The sequence below is a fragment of the Scyliorhinus torazame genome, chromosome 1, assembly GCF_047496885.1.
Source record: "Scyliorhinus torazame isolate Kashiwa2021f chromosome 1, sScyTor2.1, whole genome shotgun sequence".
NCBI lineage: Eukaryota > Metazoa > Chordata > Chondrichthyes > Carcharhiniformes > Scyliorhinidae > Scyliorhinus > Scyliorhinus torazame.
This window is the reverse complement of record NC_092707.1, coordinates 315,719,119-315,737,247: the sequence shown is the minus strand read 5'-3', so window position 1 is coordinate 315,737,247 and position 18,129 is coordinate 315,719,119. Positions and strand designations below refer to the sequence as shown.

The 18,129-nt window shown below is 52.0% G+C and overlaps 1 protein-coding gene across 3 annotated transcripts in view; it reads left to right on the top strand.

Moving 5' to 3' along the window:
- Positions 1–18,129, top strand: part of LOC140424335 (echinoderm microtubule-associated protein-like 6) — a 755,202-nt gene that overhangs the window by 64,599 nt on the left and 672,474 nt on the right. For all 3 annotated transcript variants that reach the window (XM_072507857.1, XM_072507856.1, XM_072507859.1), the window contains exon 2: positions 17,317–17,476. In XM_072507857.1, coding sequence (XP_072363958.1) covers positions 17,317–17,476 — 160 coding nt within the window. The remainder of the gene's footprint in view (positions 1–17,316; positions 17,477–18,129) is intronic.

The following is an 18,129-nucleotide window of genomic DNA, read 5'->3' as shown; positions in this document are numbered from 1 at the left end:
GGCATCTGCCCACATCCCTTCCTCAATCTCCTCTCCCAACTCCTCCTCCCTCTTACCTTTCACCTCCACCACCGAGGCCTCCTCCTCCTCCTCCTGCATCACCTGATAAGTTTCCGAGATCTTCCCCACTCCCACCCACCCCCTCTGAGAGCACCCTGTCCTGTACTGTGTGTGGCAGCAGCCGCGGTAATTCCACCACCTGCCGCCTGGCAAACGCCCTTACCTGTAAGTACCTGAAGGTGTTCCCCGGGGGGGAGCCCGTACTTCTCCTCCAGCTCACCCAGGCTCGCGAACATTCCGTCCACAAACAGGATCCCCAACCTTCGTATCCCTGCCCTATGCCACCCCAAAAACCCTCCATCTGTTCTCCCTGGGATGAACCGGTGGTTCCCCCTTATTGGGGTCCACACCGAGGCCCCAACTTTCCCCCTGTGCCGCCTCCACTGCCCCCAGATCTTGAGGGCAGCCGCCACCAGCGGGCTTGTGGTATACCTCCTTGTAGGGAACGGCAGCGGTGCTGTTGCCAGCGTCCCCAGACTCGTACCCACACAAGACGCCATCTCCAGCCTCTTCCATGCAGCCCCCTCCTCCTCCATCACCCACTTGCGCATCATCGTCGCAAAGGTGGCCCAGTAGTACCCACAGAGGTTGGGCAGCGCCAGTCCCCCCCTATCTCTACTCCGCTCCAGGAACACCCTTCTCACCCTCTGAGTCCCTCGCGCCCACACAAACCCCATTATATTCCTGTTGACCCGCCTAAAAAAGGCCTTCGGGATAAACACGGGGAGGCACTGGAACAGGAACAAAAACCTTGGGAGCACCGTCATTTTGATTGACTGCACCCTACCCGCCAAGGACAGCGGCAATGTGTCCCACCTCGTGAACTCCTCCTCCATTTGCTCCACCAGCCTTGTGAAATTAAGCCTATGCAGGGCCCCCCAGCTCCTGGCCACCTGGACCCCCAAATACCTGAAGCTCCTCTCCGCCCTTTTTGGTGGGAGCTCGCCAATCCCCCTCTCCTGGTCCCCTGGGTGAACCACGAACAGCTCGCTCTTTCCCATGTTGAGCTTGTACCCCGAGAAATCCCCAACTTCCCTAAGGATCCTCATGACCTCCGGCATTCCCCCCACCGGGTCCGCCACATATAGCAGCAAATCGTCTGCACAGAGCGACACCCTATGCTCCTCCCCGCCCTGCACCAACCCCCTCCAGTTCCTCGACTCCCTCAGTGCCATAGCCAGGGGTTCAGTCGCCAGTGCGAAGAGCAGGGGGGACAGGGGACACCCCTGCCTCATCCCTCGGTGCAACCGAAAGTACTCGGACGACCTCCTGTTTGTGGCCATACTAGCCATCGAGACCTCATACAACAGCCTAACCCACCTGACAAACCCCTCCCCAAACCCAAACCTCTTCAGCACCTCCCACAGGTACCCCCACTCTACCCTATCGAAGGCTTTCTCAGTGTCCATCGCCACCACTATCTCCGCCTCCCCCTCCCTCACCGGCATCATGATAACGTTCAAAAGGCGCCGCACATTCGCGTTCAACTGCCTCCCCTTCACGAACCCCGTCTGGTCTTTGTGAATGATCTGTGGCACACGATCCTCAATTCTCGTGGCTAAGACCTTCGCCAGCACCTTGGCATCTACATTTAGCAAAGAAATTGATTTGTAAGACCCACACTGCAGGGGATCCTTGTCCCGCTTCAGGATCAAGGAGATCAGTGCCCGGGACATCGCCGGGGGCAAAGCCCCCCCCCACCCTTGCCTCATTGAAGGTCCTAACTAGCAACGGGCCCAACAGGTCCATATATTTTTTATAGAATTCGACCGGGAAACCGTCCGGCCCCGGTGCCTTCCCCGCCTGCATGCTCCCTATCCCTCTGATCAGCTCCTCCAGCCCATTCGGGGCCACCAGTCCCTCCTCCACCATTGGAAACCTCAATTGGTCCAGGAAGCGACCCACCCCTCCCTCCTCCCATGGGGGCTCGGATCGGTACAATTCCTCGTAAAAGTCCCTGAAGACCCCATTGATGCCAACTCCACTCCGCACCACACTCCCTCCCCTGTCCTTAACTCCCCCAATCTCCCTAGCTGCGTCCCGCTTCCGAAGTTGATGCGCCAGCATCCGGCTTGCCTTTTCCCCATACTCGTAAATCGCTCCCTGGGCCTTCCTCCACTGCATCTCTGCCTACCTGGTGGTCACCAGGTCGAATTCGGCCTGGAGGCTGCGCCTCTTCCTCAACAATCCTTCCTCTGGCACCTCCGCATACCTCCTGTCTACAATCACCATCTCCCCCACCAGCCTCACCCTCTCCCCCCCGCTCCCTCCTCTCCTTGTGGGCCCAAATGGAGATCAGCTCTCCCCTAACCACCGCCTTCAGCGCCTCCCATACCATCCCCACTCGGACCTCCCCGTTATCGTTGGCCTCCAGGTACCACTCTACTTCCTCGGACCCGCTCACTCACCTCCTCTTCCGCCAACAGCCCCACCTCCAAGCGCCACAACGGGCGCTGGTCCCTCTCCTCCCCCAGCTCTAAGTCCACCCAATGCGGGGCGTGGTCTGAAATGGCTATCGCCGAATACTCTGTATCCTCTACTCTCGCTATCAGCGCCCTGCTCAAAATAAAAAAGTCGATTCGGGAATACGCCTTATGGACATGTGAGAAGAATGAAAATTCTCTAGCCCCCGGCCTTGCAAATCTCCAAGGGTCCACCCCTCCCATCTGGTCCATAAACCCCCTCAGCACTCTAGCCGCCGCCGGCTTCCTACCCGTCCTAGACCTGGAGCGATCCAGTGCCGGATCACGCATCATGTTAAAGTCTCCCCCCATTATCAGGCCCCCCACTTCCAAGTCTGGGATCCGACCCAACATACGCCGCATAAAATCCGCATCATCCCAATTCGGGGTATACACATTGACCAGTACCACCCTCTCTCCCTGCAACTTACTACTTACCATTACGTACCTGCCGCCGTTGTCTGCCACAATGCTCGACGCCTCGAATGACACCTTCTTTCCCACCAAGATCGCCACCCCTCGATTTTTGGCATCCAGCCCCGAATGAAACACCTGACCTACCCACCCTTTCCTCAATCTTACCTGGTCTGCCACCTTCAGGTGTGTCTCCTGGAGCATAACCACATCCGCCTTCAGCCTCTTCAGGTGCGCAAACACACGGGCCCGCTTAACCGGCCCATTCAGTCCCCTTACATTCCAGGTTATCAGCCGGATCAGGGGGCTACCCGCCCCCCTCCCCCGCTGACTAGCCATGACCCCATTTCGGCCAGCCATTCGCCCGCACCCCACACCCGACCCGTTCCCCACGGCGGCAGACCCCCGTCTCGACCCCCCCCCCCCCCCACTCGCTCCAGCTCCCCCTTAACCATAGCAGCAGCAACTCGATGATCCCCCCCCCCCCGCGGCTAGGACCCCTCCTAGCTGATTTACTGTGTCTCATGGATTCTAAATGACATATCTGCTGTAATAATTTTATTCTACTTGGGTTAAACACATTACATTAGTTTTAATTTTTGATTCTTATAAGCGTCTTTATTTTGATATGATTTCTCTGTCATTGTGATATTCATCACAGTTTTCCAAAACAATGGATTAACTAGAATTTAACTAAATCAATTGATACTCTTATTGGATAAGAATAAAATGGCATGGAAACAGTCCATGGACCAAAAAAAAGGACTAAAGTATTTTAAAGATTCAGGTTATTAGTGGAATGACAAGGGGTGGGATTCTCTGGTTTCCCAGGCATGTTTCTCGGCAGGATTCCATCTTCCCGCTGCTTGTCAATGGGATTTCCCATTGTAACAACTCTGTGCCACCAAGAATTCCTTGGGAGTGGGTATGCTCCAGGTGGGAAAAATGAATCGAACGACTGGAAAATTCCAACCAAGATCTTTGGTATGAGGAGGATAACTATTTAAAGATGAGAAATATCACTGATGCCTCATATAACTGAGGACCCTGGTTCAATCCCGGCTTACTGTCTGTGTGGAGTTTGCACATTCTCCCCGTGTCTGAACATAGAACATAGAAAAATACAGTACAGAACAGGCCCTTGGCCTGGGACATGGGAGTTATGTACAGGCCTTCTAACAGTGGTCAGGACCAGGGGCACAAAATGCACCACGAAATAGAAAGTGCATGTCAGAAAGGCAAGGTCACAGTGATCATGGGGGACTTTAATATGCAGGTGGACTGGGTAAATAATACTGCCAGTGGACCTAAGGAAAGGGAATTTATTGAATGTTTACAGGAGGGCCTTTTGGAACAGCTTGTGATGGAGCCCACGAGGGAACAGGCCATTCTGGACTTAGTGTTATGTAATGAGCCAGACTTGATTAAAGATCTTAAAGTAAGGGAGCACTTAGGAGGCAGTGATCATAATATGGTCGAATTCAATCTCCAATTTGAAAGAAAGAAGGTAGAATCAGATGTAAAGGTGTTACAGTTAAATAAAGGTAACTACAGGGGCATGAGGGAGGAACTGGCACAAATCGACTGGGAGCAGAGCCTAGTGGGAAAGACAGTAGAACAGCAATGGCAGGAGTTTCTGGGAGTAATTGAGGACACAGTACAGAGGTTCATCCCAAAGAAAAGAAAGGTTATCAGAGGGGGGATCAGGCAGCCGTGGCTGACAAAGGAAGTTAGGGAATGCATCAAAGCAAAAGAGAAAGCCTATAATGTGGCAAAGAGTAGTGGGAAGTCAGAAGATTGGGAAGGCTACAAAAACAAACCGAGGATAACAAAAAGAGAGATAAGGAAAGAGAGGATCAAATTTGAAGGTAGGCTAGCCAGTAACATTATGAATGATAGTAAAAGTTTCTTTAAATACATTAAAAACAAACGGGAGGCAAAAGTTGACATTGGGCCACTCCAAAATGACGCTGGTAATTTTGTGATGGGAGACAAGGAAATAGCTGAGGAACTGAATAAGTACTTTGCGTCAGTCTTCACAGTAGAAGACATGAGTAATATCCCAACAATTCCGGAGAGTCAGGGGGCAGAGTTGAATATGGTAGCCATCACAAAGGAGAAAGTGCTAGAGAAACTAAGAAGTCTAAAAATTGATAAATCTCTGGGCCCAGATGGGCTACATCCTAGAGTTCTAAAGGAGATAGCTGAAGAAATAGTGGAGGCGTTAGTTATGATCTTTCAAAAGTCACTGGAGTCAGGGAAAGTCCCAGAGGATTGGAAAATCGCTGTTGTAACCCCCCTGTTCAAGAAGGGAACAAGGAAAAAGATGGAAAATTATAGGCCAATTAGCCTAACCTCGGTTGTTGGCAAGATTCTAGAATCCATTGTTAAGGATGCAATTTCTAAATTCTTGGAAGTGCAGGGTCGGATTAGGACAAGTCAGCATGGATTTAGTAAGGGGAGGTCGTGCCTGACAAACCTGTTTTTTGAAGAGTTCTTTGAAGAGATAACAAATAGGTTAGACTAAGGAGAGCCAATGGATGTTATCTATCTTGACTTCCAAAAGGCCTTTGATAAGGTGCCTCATGGGAGACTGCTGAGTAAAATAAGGGCCCATGGTATTCGAGGCAAGGTACTAACATGGATTGACGATTGGCTGTCAGGCAGAAGGCAGAGAGTTGGGATAAAAGGTTCTTTTTCGGAATGGCAACCGGTGACGAGTGGTGTCCCGCAGGGTTCAGTGTTGGGGCAACAGCTGTTCTCTTTATATATATTAACGATCTAGATGACGGGACTGAGGGCATTCTGGCTAAGTTTGCCGATGATACAAAGATAGGTGGAGGGGCAGGTAGTATGGAGGAGGTGGGGAGGCTGCAGAATGATTTAGACAGTTTAGGAGAGTGGTCCAAGAAATGGCTGAAGAAATTCAACGTGGGCAAGTGCGAGGTCTTGCACTTTGGAAAAAAGAATAGAGGCGTGGACTATTTTCTAAACTGTGACAAAATTCATAATACTGAAGTGCAAAGGGACTTGGGAGTCCTCGTCCAGGATTCTCTAAAGGTAAACTTGCAGGTTGAGTCCGTAATTAAGAAAGCAAATGCAATGTTGTCATTCATCTCAAGAGGCTTGGAATATAAAAGAAGGGATGTACATCTGAAGCTTTATAAAGCATTAGTTAGGCCCCATTTAGAATACTGTGAGCAATTGTGGGCCCCACACCTCAGGAAGGACATACTGGCACTGGAGCGGGTCCAGCGCACTGGAGCGGGTCCAGCGGAGATTCACACGGATGATCCCAGGAATGGTAGGCTTAATATACGATGAACGTCTGAGGATCCTGGGATTATATTCATTGGAGTTTAGGAGGTTGAGGGGAGATCTAATAGAAACTTACAAGATAATGAATGGCTTAGATAGGGTGGATGTAGGGAAGTTGTTTCCATTAGCAGGGGAGACTAGGACCCGGGGGCACAGCCTTAGAATAAAAGGGAGTCACTTTAGAACAGAGATGAGGAGAAATTTCTTCAGCCAGAGAGTGGTGGGTCTGTGGAATTCATTGCCACAGAGGGCGGTGGAGGCCGGGACGTTGAGTGTCTTTAAGACAGAAGTTGATAAATTCTTGATTTCTCGAGGAATAAAGGGCTATGGAGAGAGAGCGGGTAAATGGAGTTGAAATCAGCCATGATTGAATGGTGGAGTGGACTCGATGGGCCGAATGGCCTTCCTTCCGCTCCTATGTCTTATGGTCTTAAGGTCTTATGGTCTTCGACCCACGATGTGCCGAACCTTTGTCCTAGATTAATCATAGATTATCATTGAATTTACAGTGCAGAAGGAGGCCATTCGGCTCACTGAGTCTGCATCGGCTCTTGGAAAGAGCACCCTACCCAAGGTCAACACCTCCACCCAACACTAAGGGCAATTTGGACACTAAGGGCAATTTATCATGACCAATCCACCTAACCTGCACATCTTTGGACTGTGGGAGGAAACCGGAGCACCCGGAGGAAACCCACGCACAGACTGGGAGGATGTGCAGACTCCGCACAGACAGTGACCCAAGCCGGAATCGAACCTAGGACCCTGGAGCTGTGAAGCAATTGTGCTATCCACAATGCTACCGTGCTGCCCTTAAGAACAAATAAATCTACACTATATCATTTTACCGTAATCCATGTACCTATCCAATAGCTGCTTGAAGGTCCCTAATGTTTCCGACTCAACTACTTCCACAGGCAGTGCATTCCATGCCCCCACTACTCTCTGGGTGAAGAACCTACCTCTGACACCCCCCCATATCTTCCACCGTTCACCTTAAATTTATGTCCCCTTGTAATGGTTTGTTCCACCCGGGGAAAAAGTCTCTGACTGTCTACTCTATCTATTCCCCTGATCATCTTATAAACCTCACACCCCAAAAAGACGTGCAAGGTAGGTGGATTGGCCACGCTAAATTGCCCCTTAATTGGAAAAAAATAATTGGGAACTCTAAATTTATTTGAAAAAATGAAAAATAATACACCTAAAAATGATGAATAAAAAGTATCTGAATAGGTTAATTATGTACAGGTCGTGTGTCCTTTATCTGTAAATTTGAAAAATGAACACATCAGAAACCACACTTTTAAAAAAACACATTGAGCTTTAGCGCGGTAAGTCTAGTCGTTTGCACTATTACCGCCTGTTTTTTGTGGTATCCATGTCAAAAAGACACTTATTGCAGGTACCCTGTATTTATTATTGTGATTCGTTTTACTTTTCTAGCCATTTTACAGGGCATGTACAGGCCCCTAATTGTAACTACACGGTAGGACAGAGTATAAAAGAAGAGAAATTGGGAACTTGGCAGAAAGGGCTGGCAATAATTATAGGGGATTTTAATCTACATCTGGATTGGAAAAATCAGATGGACAAAGGTAGCATAATTGAGGAGTTCACAGAATGTTTTCATGATGGTTTCTTGGAATAGCACATTCTTAAATCACCCAGAGGACAAGCAAGACTAGACCTAGTATTGCGCAATGAGATAAGATTAATATGATTGAATTTTAATGCATCCAACATTAAAGAACAAAGCAAAGTACAGCACAGGAACAGGCCCTTCGGCCCTCCAAGCCTGTGTCGACCATGCTGCCCATTAGTATTTTAAACTTAAATAAGGCAATTATGAGGGCTTAAAAGTGGAGATAGCTAGGGTGAACTGGCATAAGTGCTTAAGGGATAGATCAATAGCGGTTCAGTGGCAGGCATTTAAAGGTATATTTCAGAATAGACACATTCCAATGCAAAAGAATTTCCATGAGGTGGGCCCTTAACCCGTGGTTAACTAAAAACATTAATGACTGTATTAAACTTAACGAAAAAGCAGGGGGCAGATTCCCCATTTCTAAGACTAAGTGTTGACACTGGGACTGCATCGATGGACTTCTACGACCTAGGAATTGGCACCGGTCCTGAGCAATTCAGGACCCATTAATGGGCTAACACCGGCGTCATGTAGGACTCGGGCGATTCCAATGAAAAACGGTGTCCAATTCACCAGGGCCGGGATTGCCACTCAGAGGCTGCCAAGCTGCAGCTGCATATAAGCACTCCACTCCCTACACACACATCCCAACCAATAGGATGGCAGCAGAAAGAGTGGCACCCCGATTCATGGATGTGGAACTGGAGATCATGTTGGACGCAGTGGAGGAGAGGGGTGTTTGCCGCGGTGAGAGGAGGTTGCCACTTGCCACCATACACGGCCTGGGCGCAAGTGGCACCATGGGCCCCACCGCCAGGACCGGCCAGTAGCTCCGGAAGAAGCTGCACTACCTCCTCAGGGCGGCCAGGGTGAGTAGGCAGCACGTGCCCCTGCCACCAACCTCTGTCCCACCCACCCGTAACCCCTCACCTGGAGGCCGACCGAAACCCACCTGCGGCCGTCTGCTCTCACCCAACCGTGCACGACATGCCAGCACCCATACCGACCCACCATGGCCGGATGCCCTGGTCATAAAGGCCACCAGCTGCCCTCCCCTGTGCCACACATGTACGATTGCCTAACACTCAGAACTTTCTGTCCGTCCCGCAGGAGAAGGTGGCACACAACCGCAGAGAGAGAAAACCGGAGGAGGGCCGCCGGACCTGGGACCTGCGGCGCCTCACCGTCGCGGAGAGGCCGGCAGTGGACCTGGCCAGTGGACCCGGAGAGAGGGCAGTCGCTAAGGCGGAGGTTGGCATCGGTCAAGCAAGTGAGCCTCTACTGAGTTGCAGTATACTTTTGGCATACGTGGACCCACTCCTCCAACCCCACTCCACACCATCCCGCCCTGCGATCCAACCGTCTTGTATTTTGCAGGATCACCTGGCAATGAGGCGGGCCCTTCTGGTGTCCCCCGGCCACAACCCCAGCAAAATACCTGCGATGAGGCGGCAACTGACAACGATGCGAGCCTCCAGACGCCAGCCCGTGACCCCCTGGAGCACCAGTCTGGGGAAGATGCATACTTTCTGTCACAGCGGTCTCTGACACCTTCCATCATCCCAGAAACACTCCCCTTGATTGGGCACTATAGTAAAGGGGTTCCTAGGGCAGTATCTGGTGCGCACCACACATGTGCAGCGCTATATCAGGTGGAGGTAGGAACCCCCGAGGGGGATGGTTGGAGGCCGGACCGACCCCAGGGACTATTTTCCGTCCAGACAGCCTCTGACTTCTGGAAACGTTATTCCATCAATGCTTGAGGTGCAGACACCGAGCCGGAGACTACATGAGGGTTTGTCAGCAACCATCCAGCGCCTGCAGGTGCAGTTGGAGGAGTCCAACTGCCTGTCTGGACAGGAGGTGGTGCTGACCATGCATGCTACCCAGGCCAATACCACAACGGTAGTGGATGCGATGGAGGCGAGCGGGGTGGGGCGGTGGTGGGTGGGGGGGGCATGGGTCAGGATGCTCAAGGGCTGGGGCATTCGCGGCAGGCAGTGGCTGAGGCACAGGACAGGGCTGCTCTGTCACAGGCAGCTATGTACATGGTGCAGGGAGGGTGGGCAAGGCAAAGGGTGGCTGGTTGGGGGTAGGGGTGGGATGGGATGTTGGTTCTGCTGGCCAGGCCCCCTAGTCGGTGAACCTGGTGGCAATTAGAGCGTTCCATTCGCACCAGCCCAGGCACACACGTTGTGCGGCCTCCTACCTATCTAGGCCCCATCAGAGCCCATCCTGGCCCCCCTTGTTGGTTGAGGCCTGCAGTTCATACTCCTCCTCCCGCATGTCGCCCCTCTGCTACACGATGTGATGCGGATGCAGCAGGACCCCACGATGTGGGAAACTCTCCTAGCGCTATACTGGAGGGGCCCTCCAGAGCAGTCCAGGCACATGAACTGCATCATCAGGACTCGATGACGCCCCTGGTCGGGCGATGGGTGTCATTGTAGTGTGTCTCCGCATCGATCTTTGTCCTCCAGATGGGCGTCATCAGCTGCGACTGCAATGGCGAACCTCTTACTCAGGAGCCAACCCCTCACTCGGTGATGTACCTTGAAGGTGTCACGAATGGTCAATTGGGCTATCCCGGTGTGCCAAACGGGCATACACGGTCTCCGTGATGGCATGGGTACACCTGTGCACCGAGGTACGAGAGATTCCGGATAGGTTCCAACTCGACGCCTGGAAGGATCCTGTGGCAAAAAGTTCAGGTCGATCGTCACCTTGACAGCCAGCGGGAGCGGGTGGCTTCTCCCATACCACTGTGGTTACAGGTGCGCCATGATCCGTCAGATATGCCGTACGGCTTCCCTGTTCAGCCAAAGTCTTTGATGGCATGCTTGGGCCTTGAAGGTCGGCCGCTGCTGGTACACATGAGGCCTTATGCAGCGCCTCCTCCTCCACAGCATTTGGGCAGCCAGCTCTCTATCCTCACCGGCTGGCTCCTGTTCTTCTAGGGCAGACTCTGCTGCTGCAGGTTCCTTCCTGAGAAGCTCCTGCTCGTACAGCCTTGGAGCATCCCCTCGGGCTGCGGCAACTAGGATGATGGCAACCATTCCTGGTTGGATTCCAAAATCCATTATCTCCAGGGGGTGGAAGGCAGACATGTTAGCATGGTGCGTACCCCATGCCTGCACTGCAGACCCCGGCCTGCACTGGAGCCCCTGCTCCTGCATGTCGCTTCCCCATACCCGCCCTCACCGTCCGTTCCCAATGGCACTCTGTATTCCGCATCGCTGGCCCTGTTGGTGCCCTGCACCACGGCGGCCTCTGGTCCCGTTACCCGTCCCTGCCAGCAGTGGTGTTGGTGGCTGATGCTACCCATGCCAGTGGTACGCTCTGCAGTTTCCATCTGGTGGCCTTCTATAGGGGCTACCGTGGGTGTTCCCTTGCGTGGGCTGCGTGATACCCCGATGGCATGTGGCTTTGCATGTGGCTTCCGGGTGCGGGAGGTGTTGATGGGGTGGAGGGAGGGGTTGGGGGTGGAGAGGTTTGGTGGGGTGAAGGGAGGGGTTGGGGCTATGGGGAGAATTTCTGAACAAACTAGCAATGGAATTTCTGAACAAACTATCAACAACAAGGCCCATTCCTGTGATTTTTTTCACTTGGCCTTTCCAGGACAAATCTTGCAGAGTCTTTAGATTGGCACAGGATGTGTCTCTTGGATCAGCAACCATTGTTCTGCCTGGCAGCTCTGAGGGCTTTTGGCCTTCTCCTGACTGCCAATCACACCAATTCAAGTCTTTTGACTCCTTAAAAAGGGCAAAAAAATCTCAACTTCTGAGACTAAATGTGGTGGCGGGTGGCTCCAGTGGCGCCTTTTCCGCTGGTCAGAATGGCGAGATCCCACACCAGATTCTGTGTTTGGAAGCTCATTCATTATGTATAGACGAGTTCCCTTTTGATGATTCACCCGTCTGCCATCAACTGGTAGGTTTTGAAGGTTTGGGCGACATATATAAATGCCAGTCCAGCACACTGATTACTCTCTCCAGCCCATCTGTCCTCAATACCATGCAGAATGCCTGGAACCCAGAGACAGAAGGCTCGCATTCTCGAGAAGTCGGTACCTTAGTTCAACCCCTCAAGCTCATCACCTGCAAGGTACCCATGTTGGATCTCTACCCACCTTATCTGGAGACTTCATACATCCCCTTCCAGTAAACAATGTGGTATCCCTTTGACCATCTTGTTTGTGAGCGTTTCATGCAGTATTGTCGGTGTCCAGCTTCCTTCCCCTCGATTTTCCCTTTGCCTTCCATTGATGGTGATACTCATCCACCTCTTTGCACCTCTGCCTGCCATTATGGCTGTCAGGCTGTCACCCCTCCACCCATTTCCCTTTCACAGCCCTCCTTCAACATTGTCCCCTTTGCTTCATCAGCCCCCCCCCCCACTTAACTCGCACCCCACCCCTGGTCGAACCTCAGACCGTTGGAGTGGACATTGCTGTCCATAAAGACCAGCTCGGCATGAAGCTGGAGGGCACAAACTGGTCTGCCCCAGCATAGAGGCATTCAGCGCAACAAGAATGGCGCAGCGCAATGGCAGGTAGGCTATGTACGTTGTACTCCCCTTAAAGTCTCGAGCGAACTGAGGTCCACCTTGTCCACGCCACTTTTTTTTTCAAATGGATTTGACATCGACCTGAATTCCCACTGATGTGATAATGTTGGAATGCCTGACAAAATTTCAGCGATTAGTTTTAATGAACAGTCATGAGATGCAAATGGCGTTCATGCCACCAGACATGAACAGGGAGAATCGATCTGTCATTAACCAGCTATTGGAAGAATTGCTTTTTCACTGGCGATTTCTGAGTTTTCGCATCCTGCTGGATTCTCTACTCCTGCTTGCCACGGGCAGAATGGGATAATTCCACCCAAAGTCTCACAGCACCAATCCACCTGCTTCTGCCTTTAGTTCTTGGTGTGAACATTTTGTAGCTTGCACTCTGCAAGTCTCAGTCTGGTCTCCATGGAACCATGGCACACAAGCTTCTTGGGCAGAACTCTCAACATATCACAAGACCTTCACTACTCTAGTTTACTTTAAATCAAAGAGGCAGCCCAAAACATAGTCATTTTATAAAACAGGGCACTCATAACAATTGAAATAATACTGTTAGAATCCCATATGGGGAGGGGGGGGGGGGGAAGAGGGGGGGGGGGGGGGGGAGAGAGCCCCTCCAATCCAGAGGGGGGGTGAGAGTTCCTCCAATCCGGCTGATAACGTGGAACGTGAGTGGCCTGAACGGACCGGTGAAGAGGGCTCGAGTGTTCGCGCACTTGAAGGGACTGAAGGTAGACGTGGCTATGCTCCAAGAGACACACCTGAAGGTGGTGGACCAGGTTAGGTTAAGAAGGGGATGGGTAGGACAGGTATTTCACTCGGGACTGGACGCGAAAAATAGAGGGGTGGCAATTCTGGTGGGAAAACATGTCATTTGAGGCCAAGACTATCGTAGCGGACAATGGAGGAAGATACGTGATGGTGAGTGGTAGGTTGCAAGGGACGTGGGTGGTGTTGGTAAATGTATACGCCCCGAACTGGGATGATGCTGGATTCATGAAGCGCATGTTGGGGCGCATCCCGGACCTGGAGGTAGGAGGACTGATAATGGGAGGGGACTTTAATACAGTGCTGGATCCAGCACTAGACCGCTCCAGATCAAGGACGGGAAAGAGGCCGGCGGCGGCCAGGGTGCTCAGGGGGTTTATGGACCATGGAGGTTTGCAAGACCGCAGGCCAGGGAATTTTCTTTCTTCTCCCACGTGCACAAGGCATACTCCCGGATAGACTTCTTTGTGCTGGGCAGGGCGCTCATCCCGAGGGTGGAGGGGACGGAGTATTCGGCCATAGCCGTTTCGGACCATGCCCCGCACTGGGTGGAAGTGGGGTTGGGAGAGGAGAGGGACCAACGCCCGCTGTGGCGGTTGGATGTGGGACTGCTGGCAGATGAGGTGGTGTGTGGGAAGGTGAGGGGGTGTATCGAAAGGTACTTGGAGGCCAACGACAACGGGGAGGTGCGAGTGGGGGTGGTATGGGAGGCGTTGAAAGCGGTGATCAGGGGAGAGCTAATCTTCATCAGGGCTCATAGGGAGAAGACAGAGGGCAGGGAAAGGGAGAGGTTAGTGGGGGAGATCTTGCGGGTGGACAGGAGATACGCAGAGGCCCCGGAGGAAAGATTACTTGGGGAAAGGCGACGGCTCCAGACGGAGTTTGACCTGTTGACCACGGGGAAGGCGGAGGCACAGTGGAGGAAGGCACAGGGGGCGACCTACGAGTACGGGGAAAAGGCCAGTCAGATGCTGGCACACCAGCTCCGTAAGAGGGCGTCAGCGAGGGAAATAGGGGGAGTCAAAGATGGTGGGGGAGCCATGGCCTAGAGTGCAACGGAAATAAACAAGGTATTCAAGGCCTTCTATGAAGAGCTGTACAGATCCCAGCCCCCAGGGGGGGGAAGAGGGGATGAGAAGATTCCTGGACCAACTGCGGTTCCCGAGGGTGGAGGAGCAAGAGGTGACTGGTTTGGGGGCACCAATCGAGTTGGAGGAGCTGAGTAAGGGTTTGGGGAGCATGCAGGCGGGGAAGGCCCTGGGGCCGGACGGGTTCCCGGTGGAGTTCGATAGAAAGTATGCAGACCTGTTGGCCCCGCTACTAGTGAGGACCTTTAACGAGGCAAGAGAGGAGGGGACCCTGCCCCCGACAATGTCGGAGGCGACAATTTCCTTGATTCTGAAGCGAGACAAGGACCCACTGCAATGTGGATCGTACAGGCCGATTTCGCTCCTTAATGTGGAAGCTAAGCTATTGGCAAAAGTGCTGGCCACGAGGATTGAGGACTGTGTCTCGGGGGTGATACATGAGGACCAGACGGGATTTGTAAAGGGCAGGCAATTAAATACGAATGTGCGGCGGCTCTTAAACGTGATAATGATGCCATCGGAGGAGGGAGAGGCGGAGATAGTGGCAGCCATGGACACGGAAAAGGCCTTTGACCGAGTAGAGTGGGAGTACCTCTGCGAGGTGTTGCGTAGGTTTGGGTTCGGGGGAGGGTTTATTAGCTGGGTTAAGCTCCTTTACAGCGCCCCAGTGGCAAGTGTGGTGACGAACCGGCGGAGGTCGGAGTACTTTCGGCTGTACCGAGGAACGAGGCAGGGGTGCCCTCTGTCCCCCCTGTTGTTTGCATTGGCGATCGAACCCTTGGCCATATCACTGAGGGAGTCTAATAAATGGAGGGTGGTGGTCCGGAGGGGGAGAAGAGCATCGGGTGTCGCTATACGCGGACGACCTGCTGCTGTACGTGGCGGACCCAATGGAGGGGATGGTGGAGGTCATGCAGACTTTGAGGGAGTTTGGGGAATTCTCGGGCTATAAGCTCAATGTAGGGAAGAGCGAGCTTTTTGTACTACAGGCAGGGGACCAAGAAAGAGGGATAGGGGACCTACCGCTGAGGAGGGCAGAGGGGAGTTTTCGATATCTAGGGATCCAGATAGCCAGGAGCTGGGGGGCCCTACACAAATTGAATCTGACGAGGTTGGTGGACCAAATGGAGGTGGACTTCAAAAGATGGGACATGTTGCCGCTCTCGTTGGCGGGTAGAATGCAGTCGGTAAAAATGGTGGTCCTTCCGAGGGTTTTGTTTGTGTTCCAGTGCCTCCCCATCGTGATCACCAAAGGCTTTGTCAAGAGAGTAGGTAGGAGTATTATGGGGTTTGTGTAGGCGAACAAAACCCCGAAGGTAAGGAGAGGATTCCTGGAACGCAGTAGGGACCGAGGAGGGCTGGCGCTGCCAAACCTAGGGAGCTACTACTGGGCAGCAAACGTGGCGATGATCCGTAAGTGGGTTATGGAGGGAGAGTGGGCGGCATGGAAGAGGATGGAGATGGCGTCCTGCAAAGGAACGAGCTTGGGGGCGCTGGTGACGGCACCGCGGCCACTCTCGCCATCAAAGTACACCACCAGCCCGGTGGTGGCAGCAACGTTAAGGATCTGGGGCCAGTGGAGATGGCATAGGGGTGCAGTGGGAGCCTCGGTGTGGTCCCCGATCAGGGGTAACCACCGGTTTGTCCCGGGGAAGATGGACGGGGGGGTTCCAGGGCTGGCACCGGGCGGGGATTAGAAGAATGGGGGACCTGTTCATCGACGGGACATTTGCGAGCCTAGGGGCACTGGAGGAGAAGTTTGAGCTACCCCCGGGAAATGCATTCAGATATATGCAGGTGAGGGCTTTTGTGAGGCGACAGGTCAGGGAATTCCCGCTGCTCCCGACACAGGAAATTCAAGACAGGGTGATCTCGGGTGTATGGGTCGGGGAGGGCAAGGTTTCGGCAATACACCAAGAGATGAAAGAAGAGGGGGAGGCGCTAGCAGAAGAGTTGAAGGGTAAATGGGAGGAGGATCTGGGGGAGGAGATCGAGGAAGGTTTGTGGGCTGACGCCCTGGGGTAGGGTTAATTCCTCCTCCTCATGTGCCAGGCTCAGCCTGATACAATTTAAGGTGGTTCACAGAGCACACCTGACGGGGGCGAGGTTGAGTAGGTTCTTTGGGGTAGAGGACAGATGCGGAAGATGTTCAGGGAGCCCGGCGAACCATGTCCACATGTTCTGGACATTTCCGACACTGGAAGGGTTCTGGAGAGGAGTGGCGGGAGCAATATCTCAGGTGGTGAAAATCCGGGTCAAGCCAAGCTGGAGGCTAGCAATATTTGGAGTAGTGGATGAGCCGGGAGTGCAGGAGGCGAAAGAGGCCGGCATTCTGGCCTTTGCGTCCCTGGTAGCCCGACGAAGGATCTTGCTAATGTGGAAGGAGGCGAAGCCCACTAGCGTGGAGGCCTGGACAAACGACATGGCTGGGTTCATAAAGTTGGAGAGGATTAAGTTTGCCTCAAGGGGGTCTGCGCAGGGGTTCTACAGGCGGTGGCAACCGTTCCTAGACTACCTCGCAGAGCGTTAGAGGAAGGTCGGTCAGCAGCAGCAGCAACCCTGGGGGGGGGAACCGACAGATTGCTTGAGGGGACGGATGAGCGGGGGATAACATGGAGGGTGGGGGAAACTGGCACGAATGGGCGAGAGCCAATGTATAAAGCTATGTAAATATATCATCTTACCATGTACATATCTTGCTCAGGGCGATTTTGTGTTATTTTGTTACGGGGGGGGGGGGGGGGGGGGGTTTATTGTTTGTAAGGGGAAAAAATTGTTTTGTTAAAAAACGTTAATAAATATATATTTTTAAAAAAGAATCCCATATCATTGTAGAAAATAGTGTTCATGAGGAAAATGCAATACAACTTGCTGTTTTAAGAAATCTAGGCTCAGTAATTATTTAGGTCTTTGCTTAAAAGAAAAACATTAACTTTCAAATATAATTAACTGATAAATGCAAACGGATTCTTTCATTCCTTTGCAGCCTTGCGTTACATCCCGAAAGAAGTCTGGTTGCAACAGGTCAAGTTGGAAAGGAACCGTACATCTGCATTTGGGATACCTATCATGTACAGATGGTTTCTATTCTGAAAGACATTCACACACATGGAGTTGCTTGCTTGACTTTTGATTCTGATGGACAGGTATGTGGATAAACATTTCAGAAATCAGCAAATGTGAGCGGTTTGTTACCTGGATTGTGTATCTAATTATTAGAATAATATTGTTCTTTACCTTTTAGATTAGTTACTGATGCATATAAATTTGAGGTAAACCAGACAAGAAGTTGCAACTGTAGATCTTGGCAAATGTCAGGTATCATTATTCAACTATTGATCTGCACAACTGTTCAATAACATCCAGATAGTTTTGACATTTTTATTTTAATCGTTCATATGGCTCATACAGTTGAATAGAAAATAACCAAATGGGAGAAATTGTGGGACATTTCTGTTGCGACTTGAAAATGAAATGAAAATGAAAAATGAAAATCGCTTATTGTCACAAGTAGGCTTCAAATGAAGTTACTGTGAAAAGCCCCTAGTCGTCACATTCCAGCGCCTGTTTGGGGAGGCTGTTACGGGAATTGAACCGTGCTGCTGGCCTGCCTTGGTCTGCTTTCAAAGCCAGCGATTTGGCCCTGTGCTAAACAGCCCCTTTACTCATAGCTTTCTTTACTCATAGCTTGCCAAGCCACATAATTTCCGCAGTTTGTTACGATTGTGTCATATGCTATTCATTTTTAAAAATAAATTTAGAGTAATTTTGGGCAGCACGGTAGCATAGTGGTTAGCAC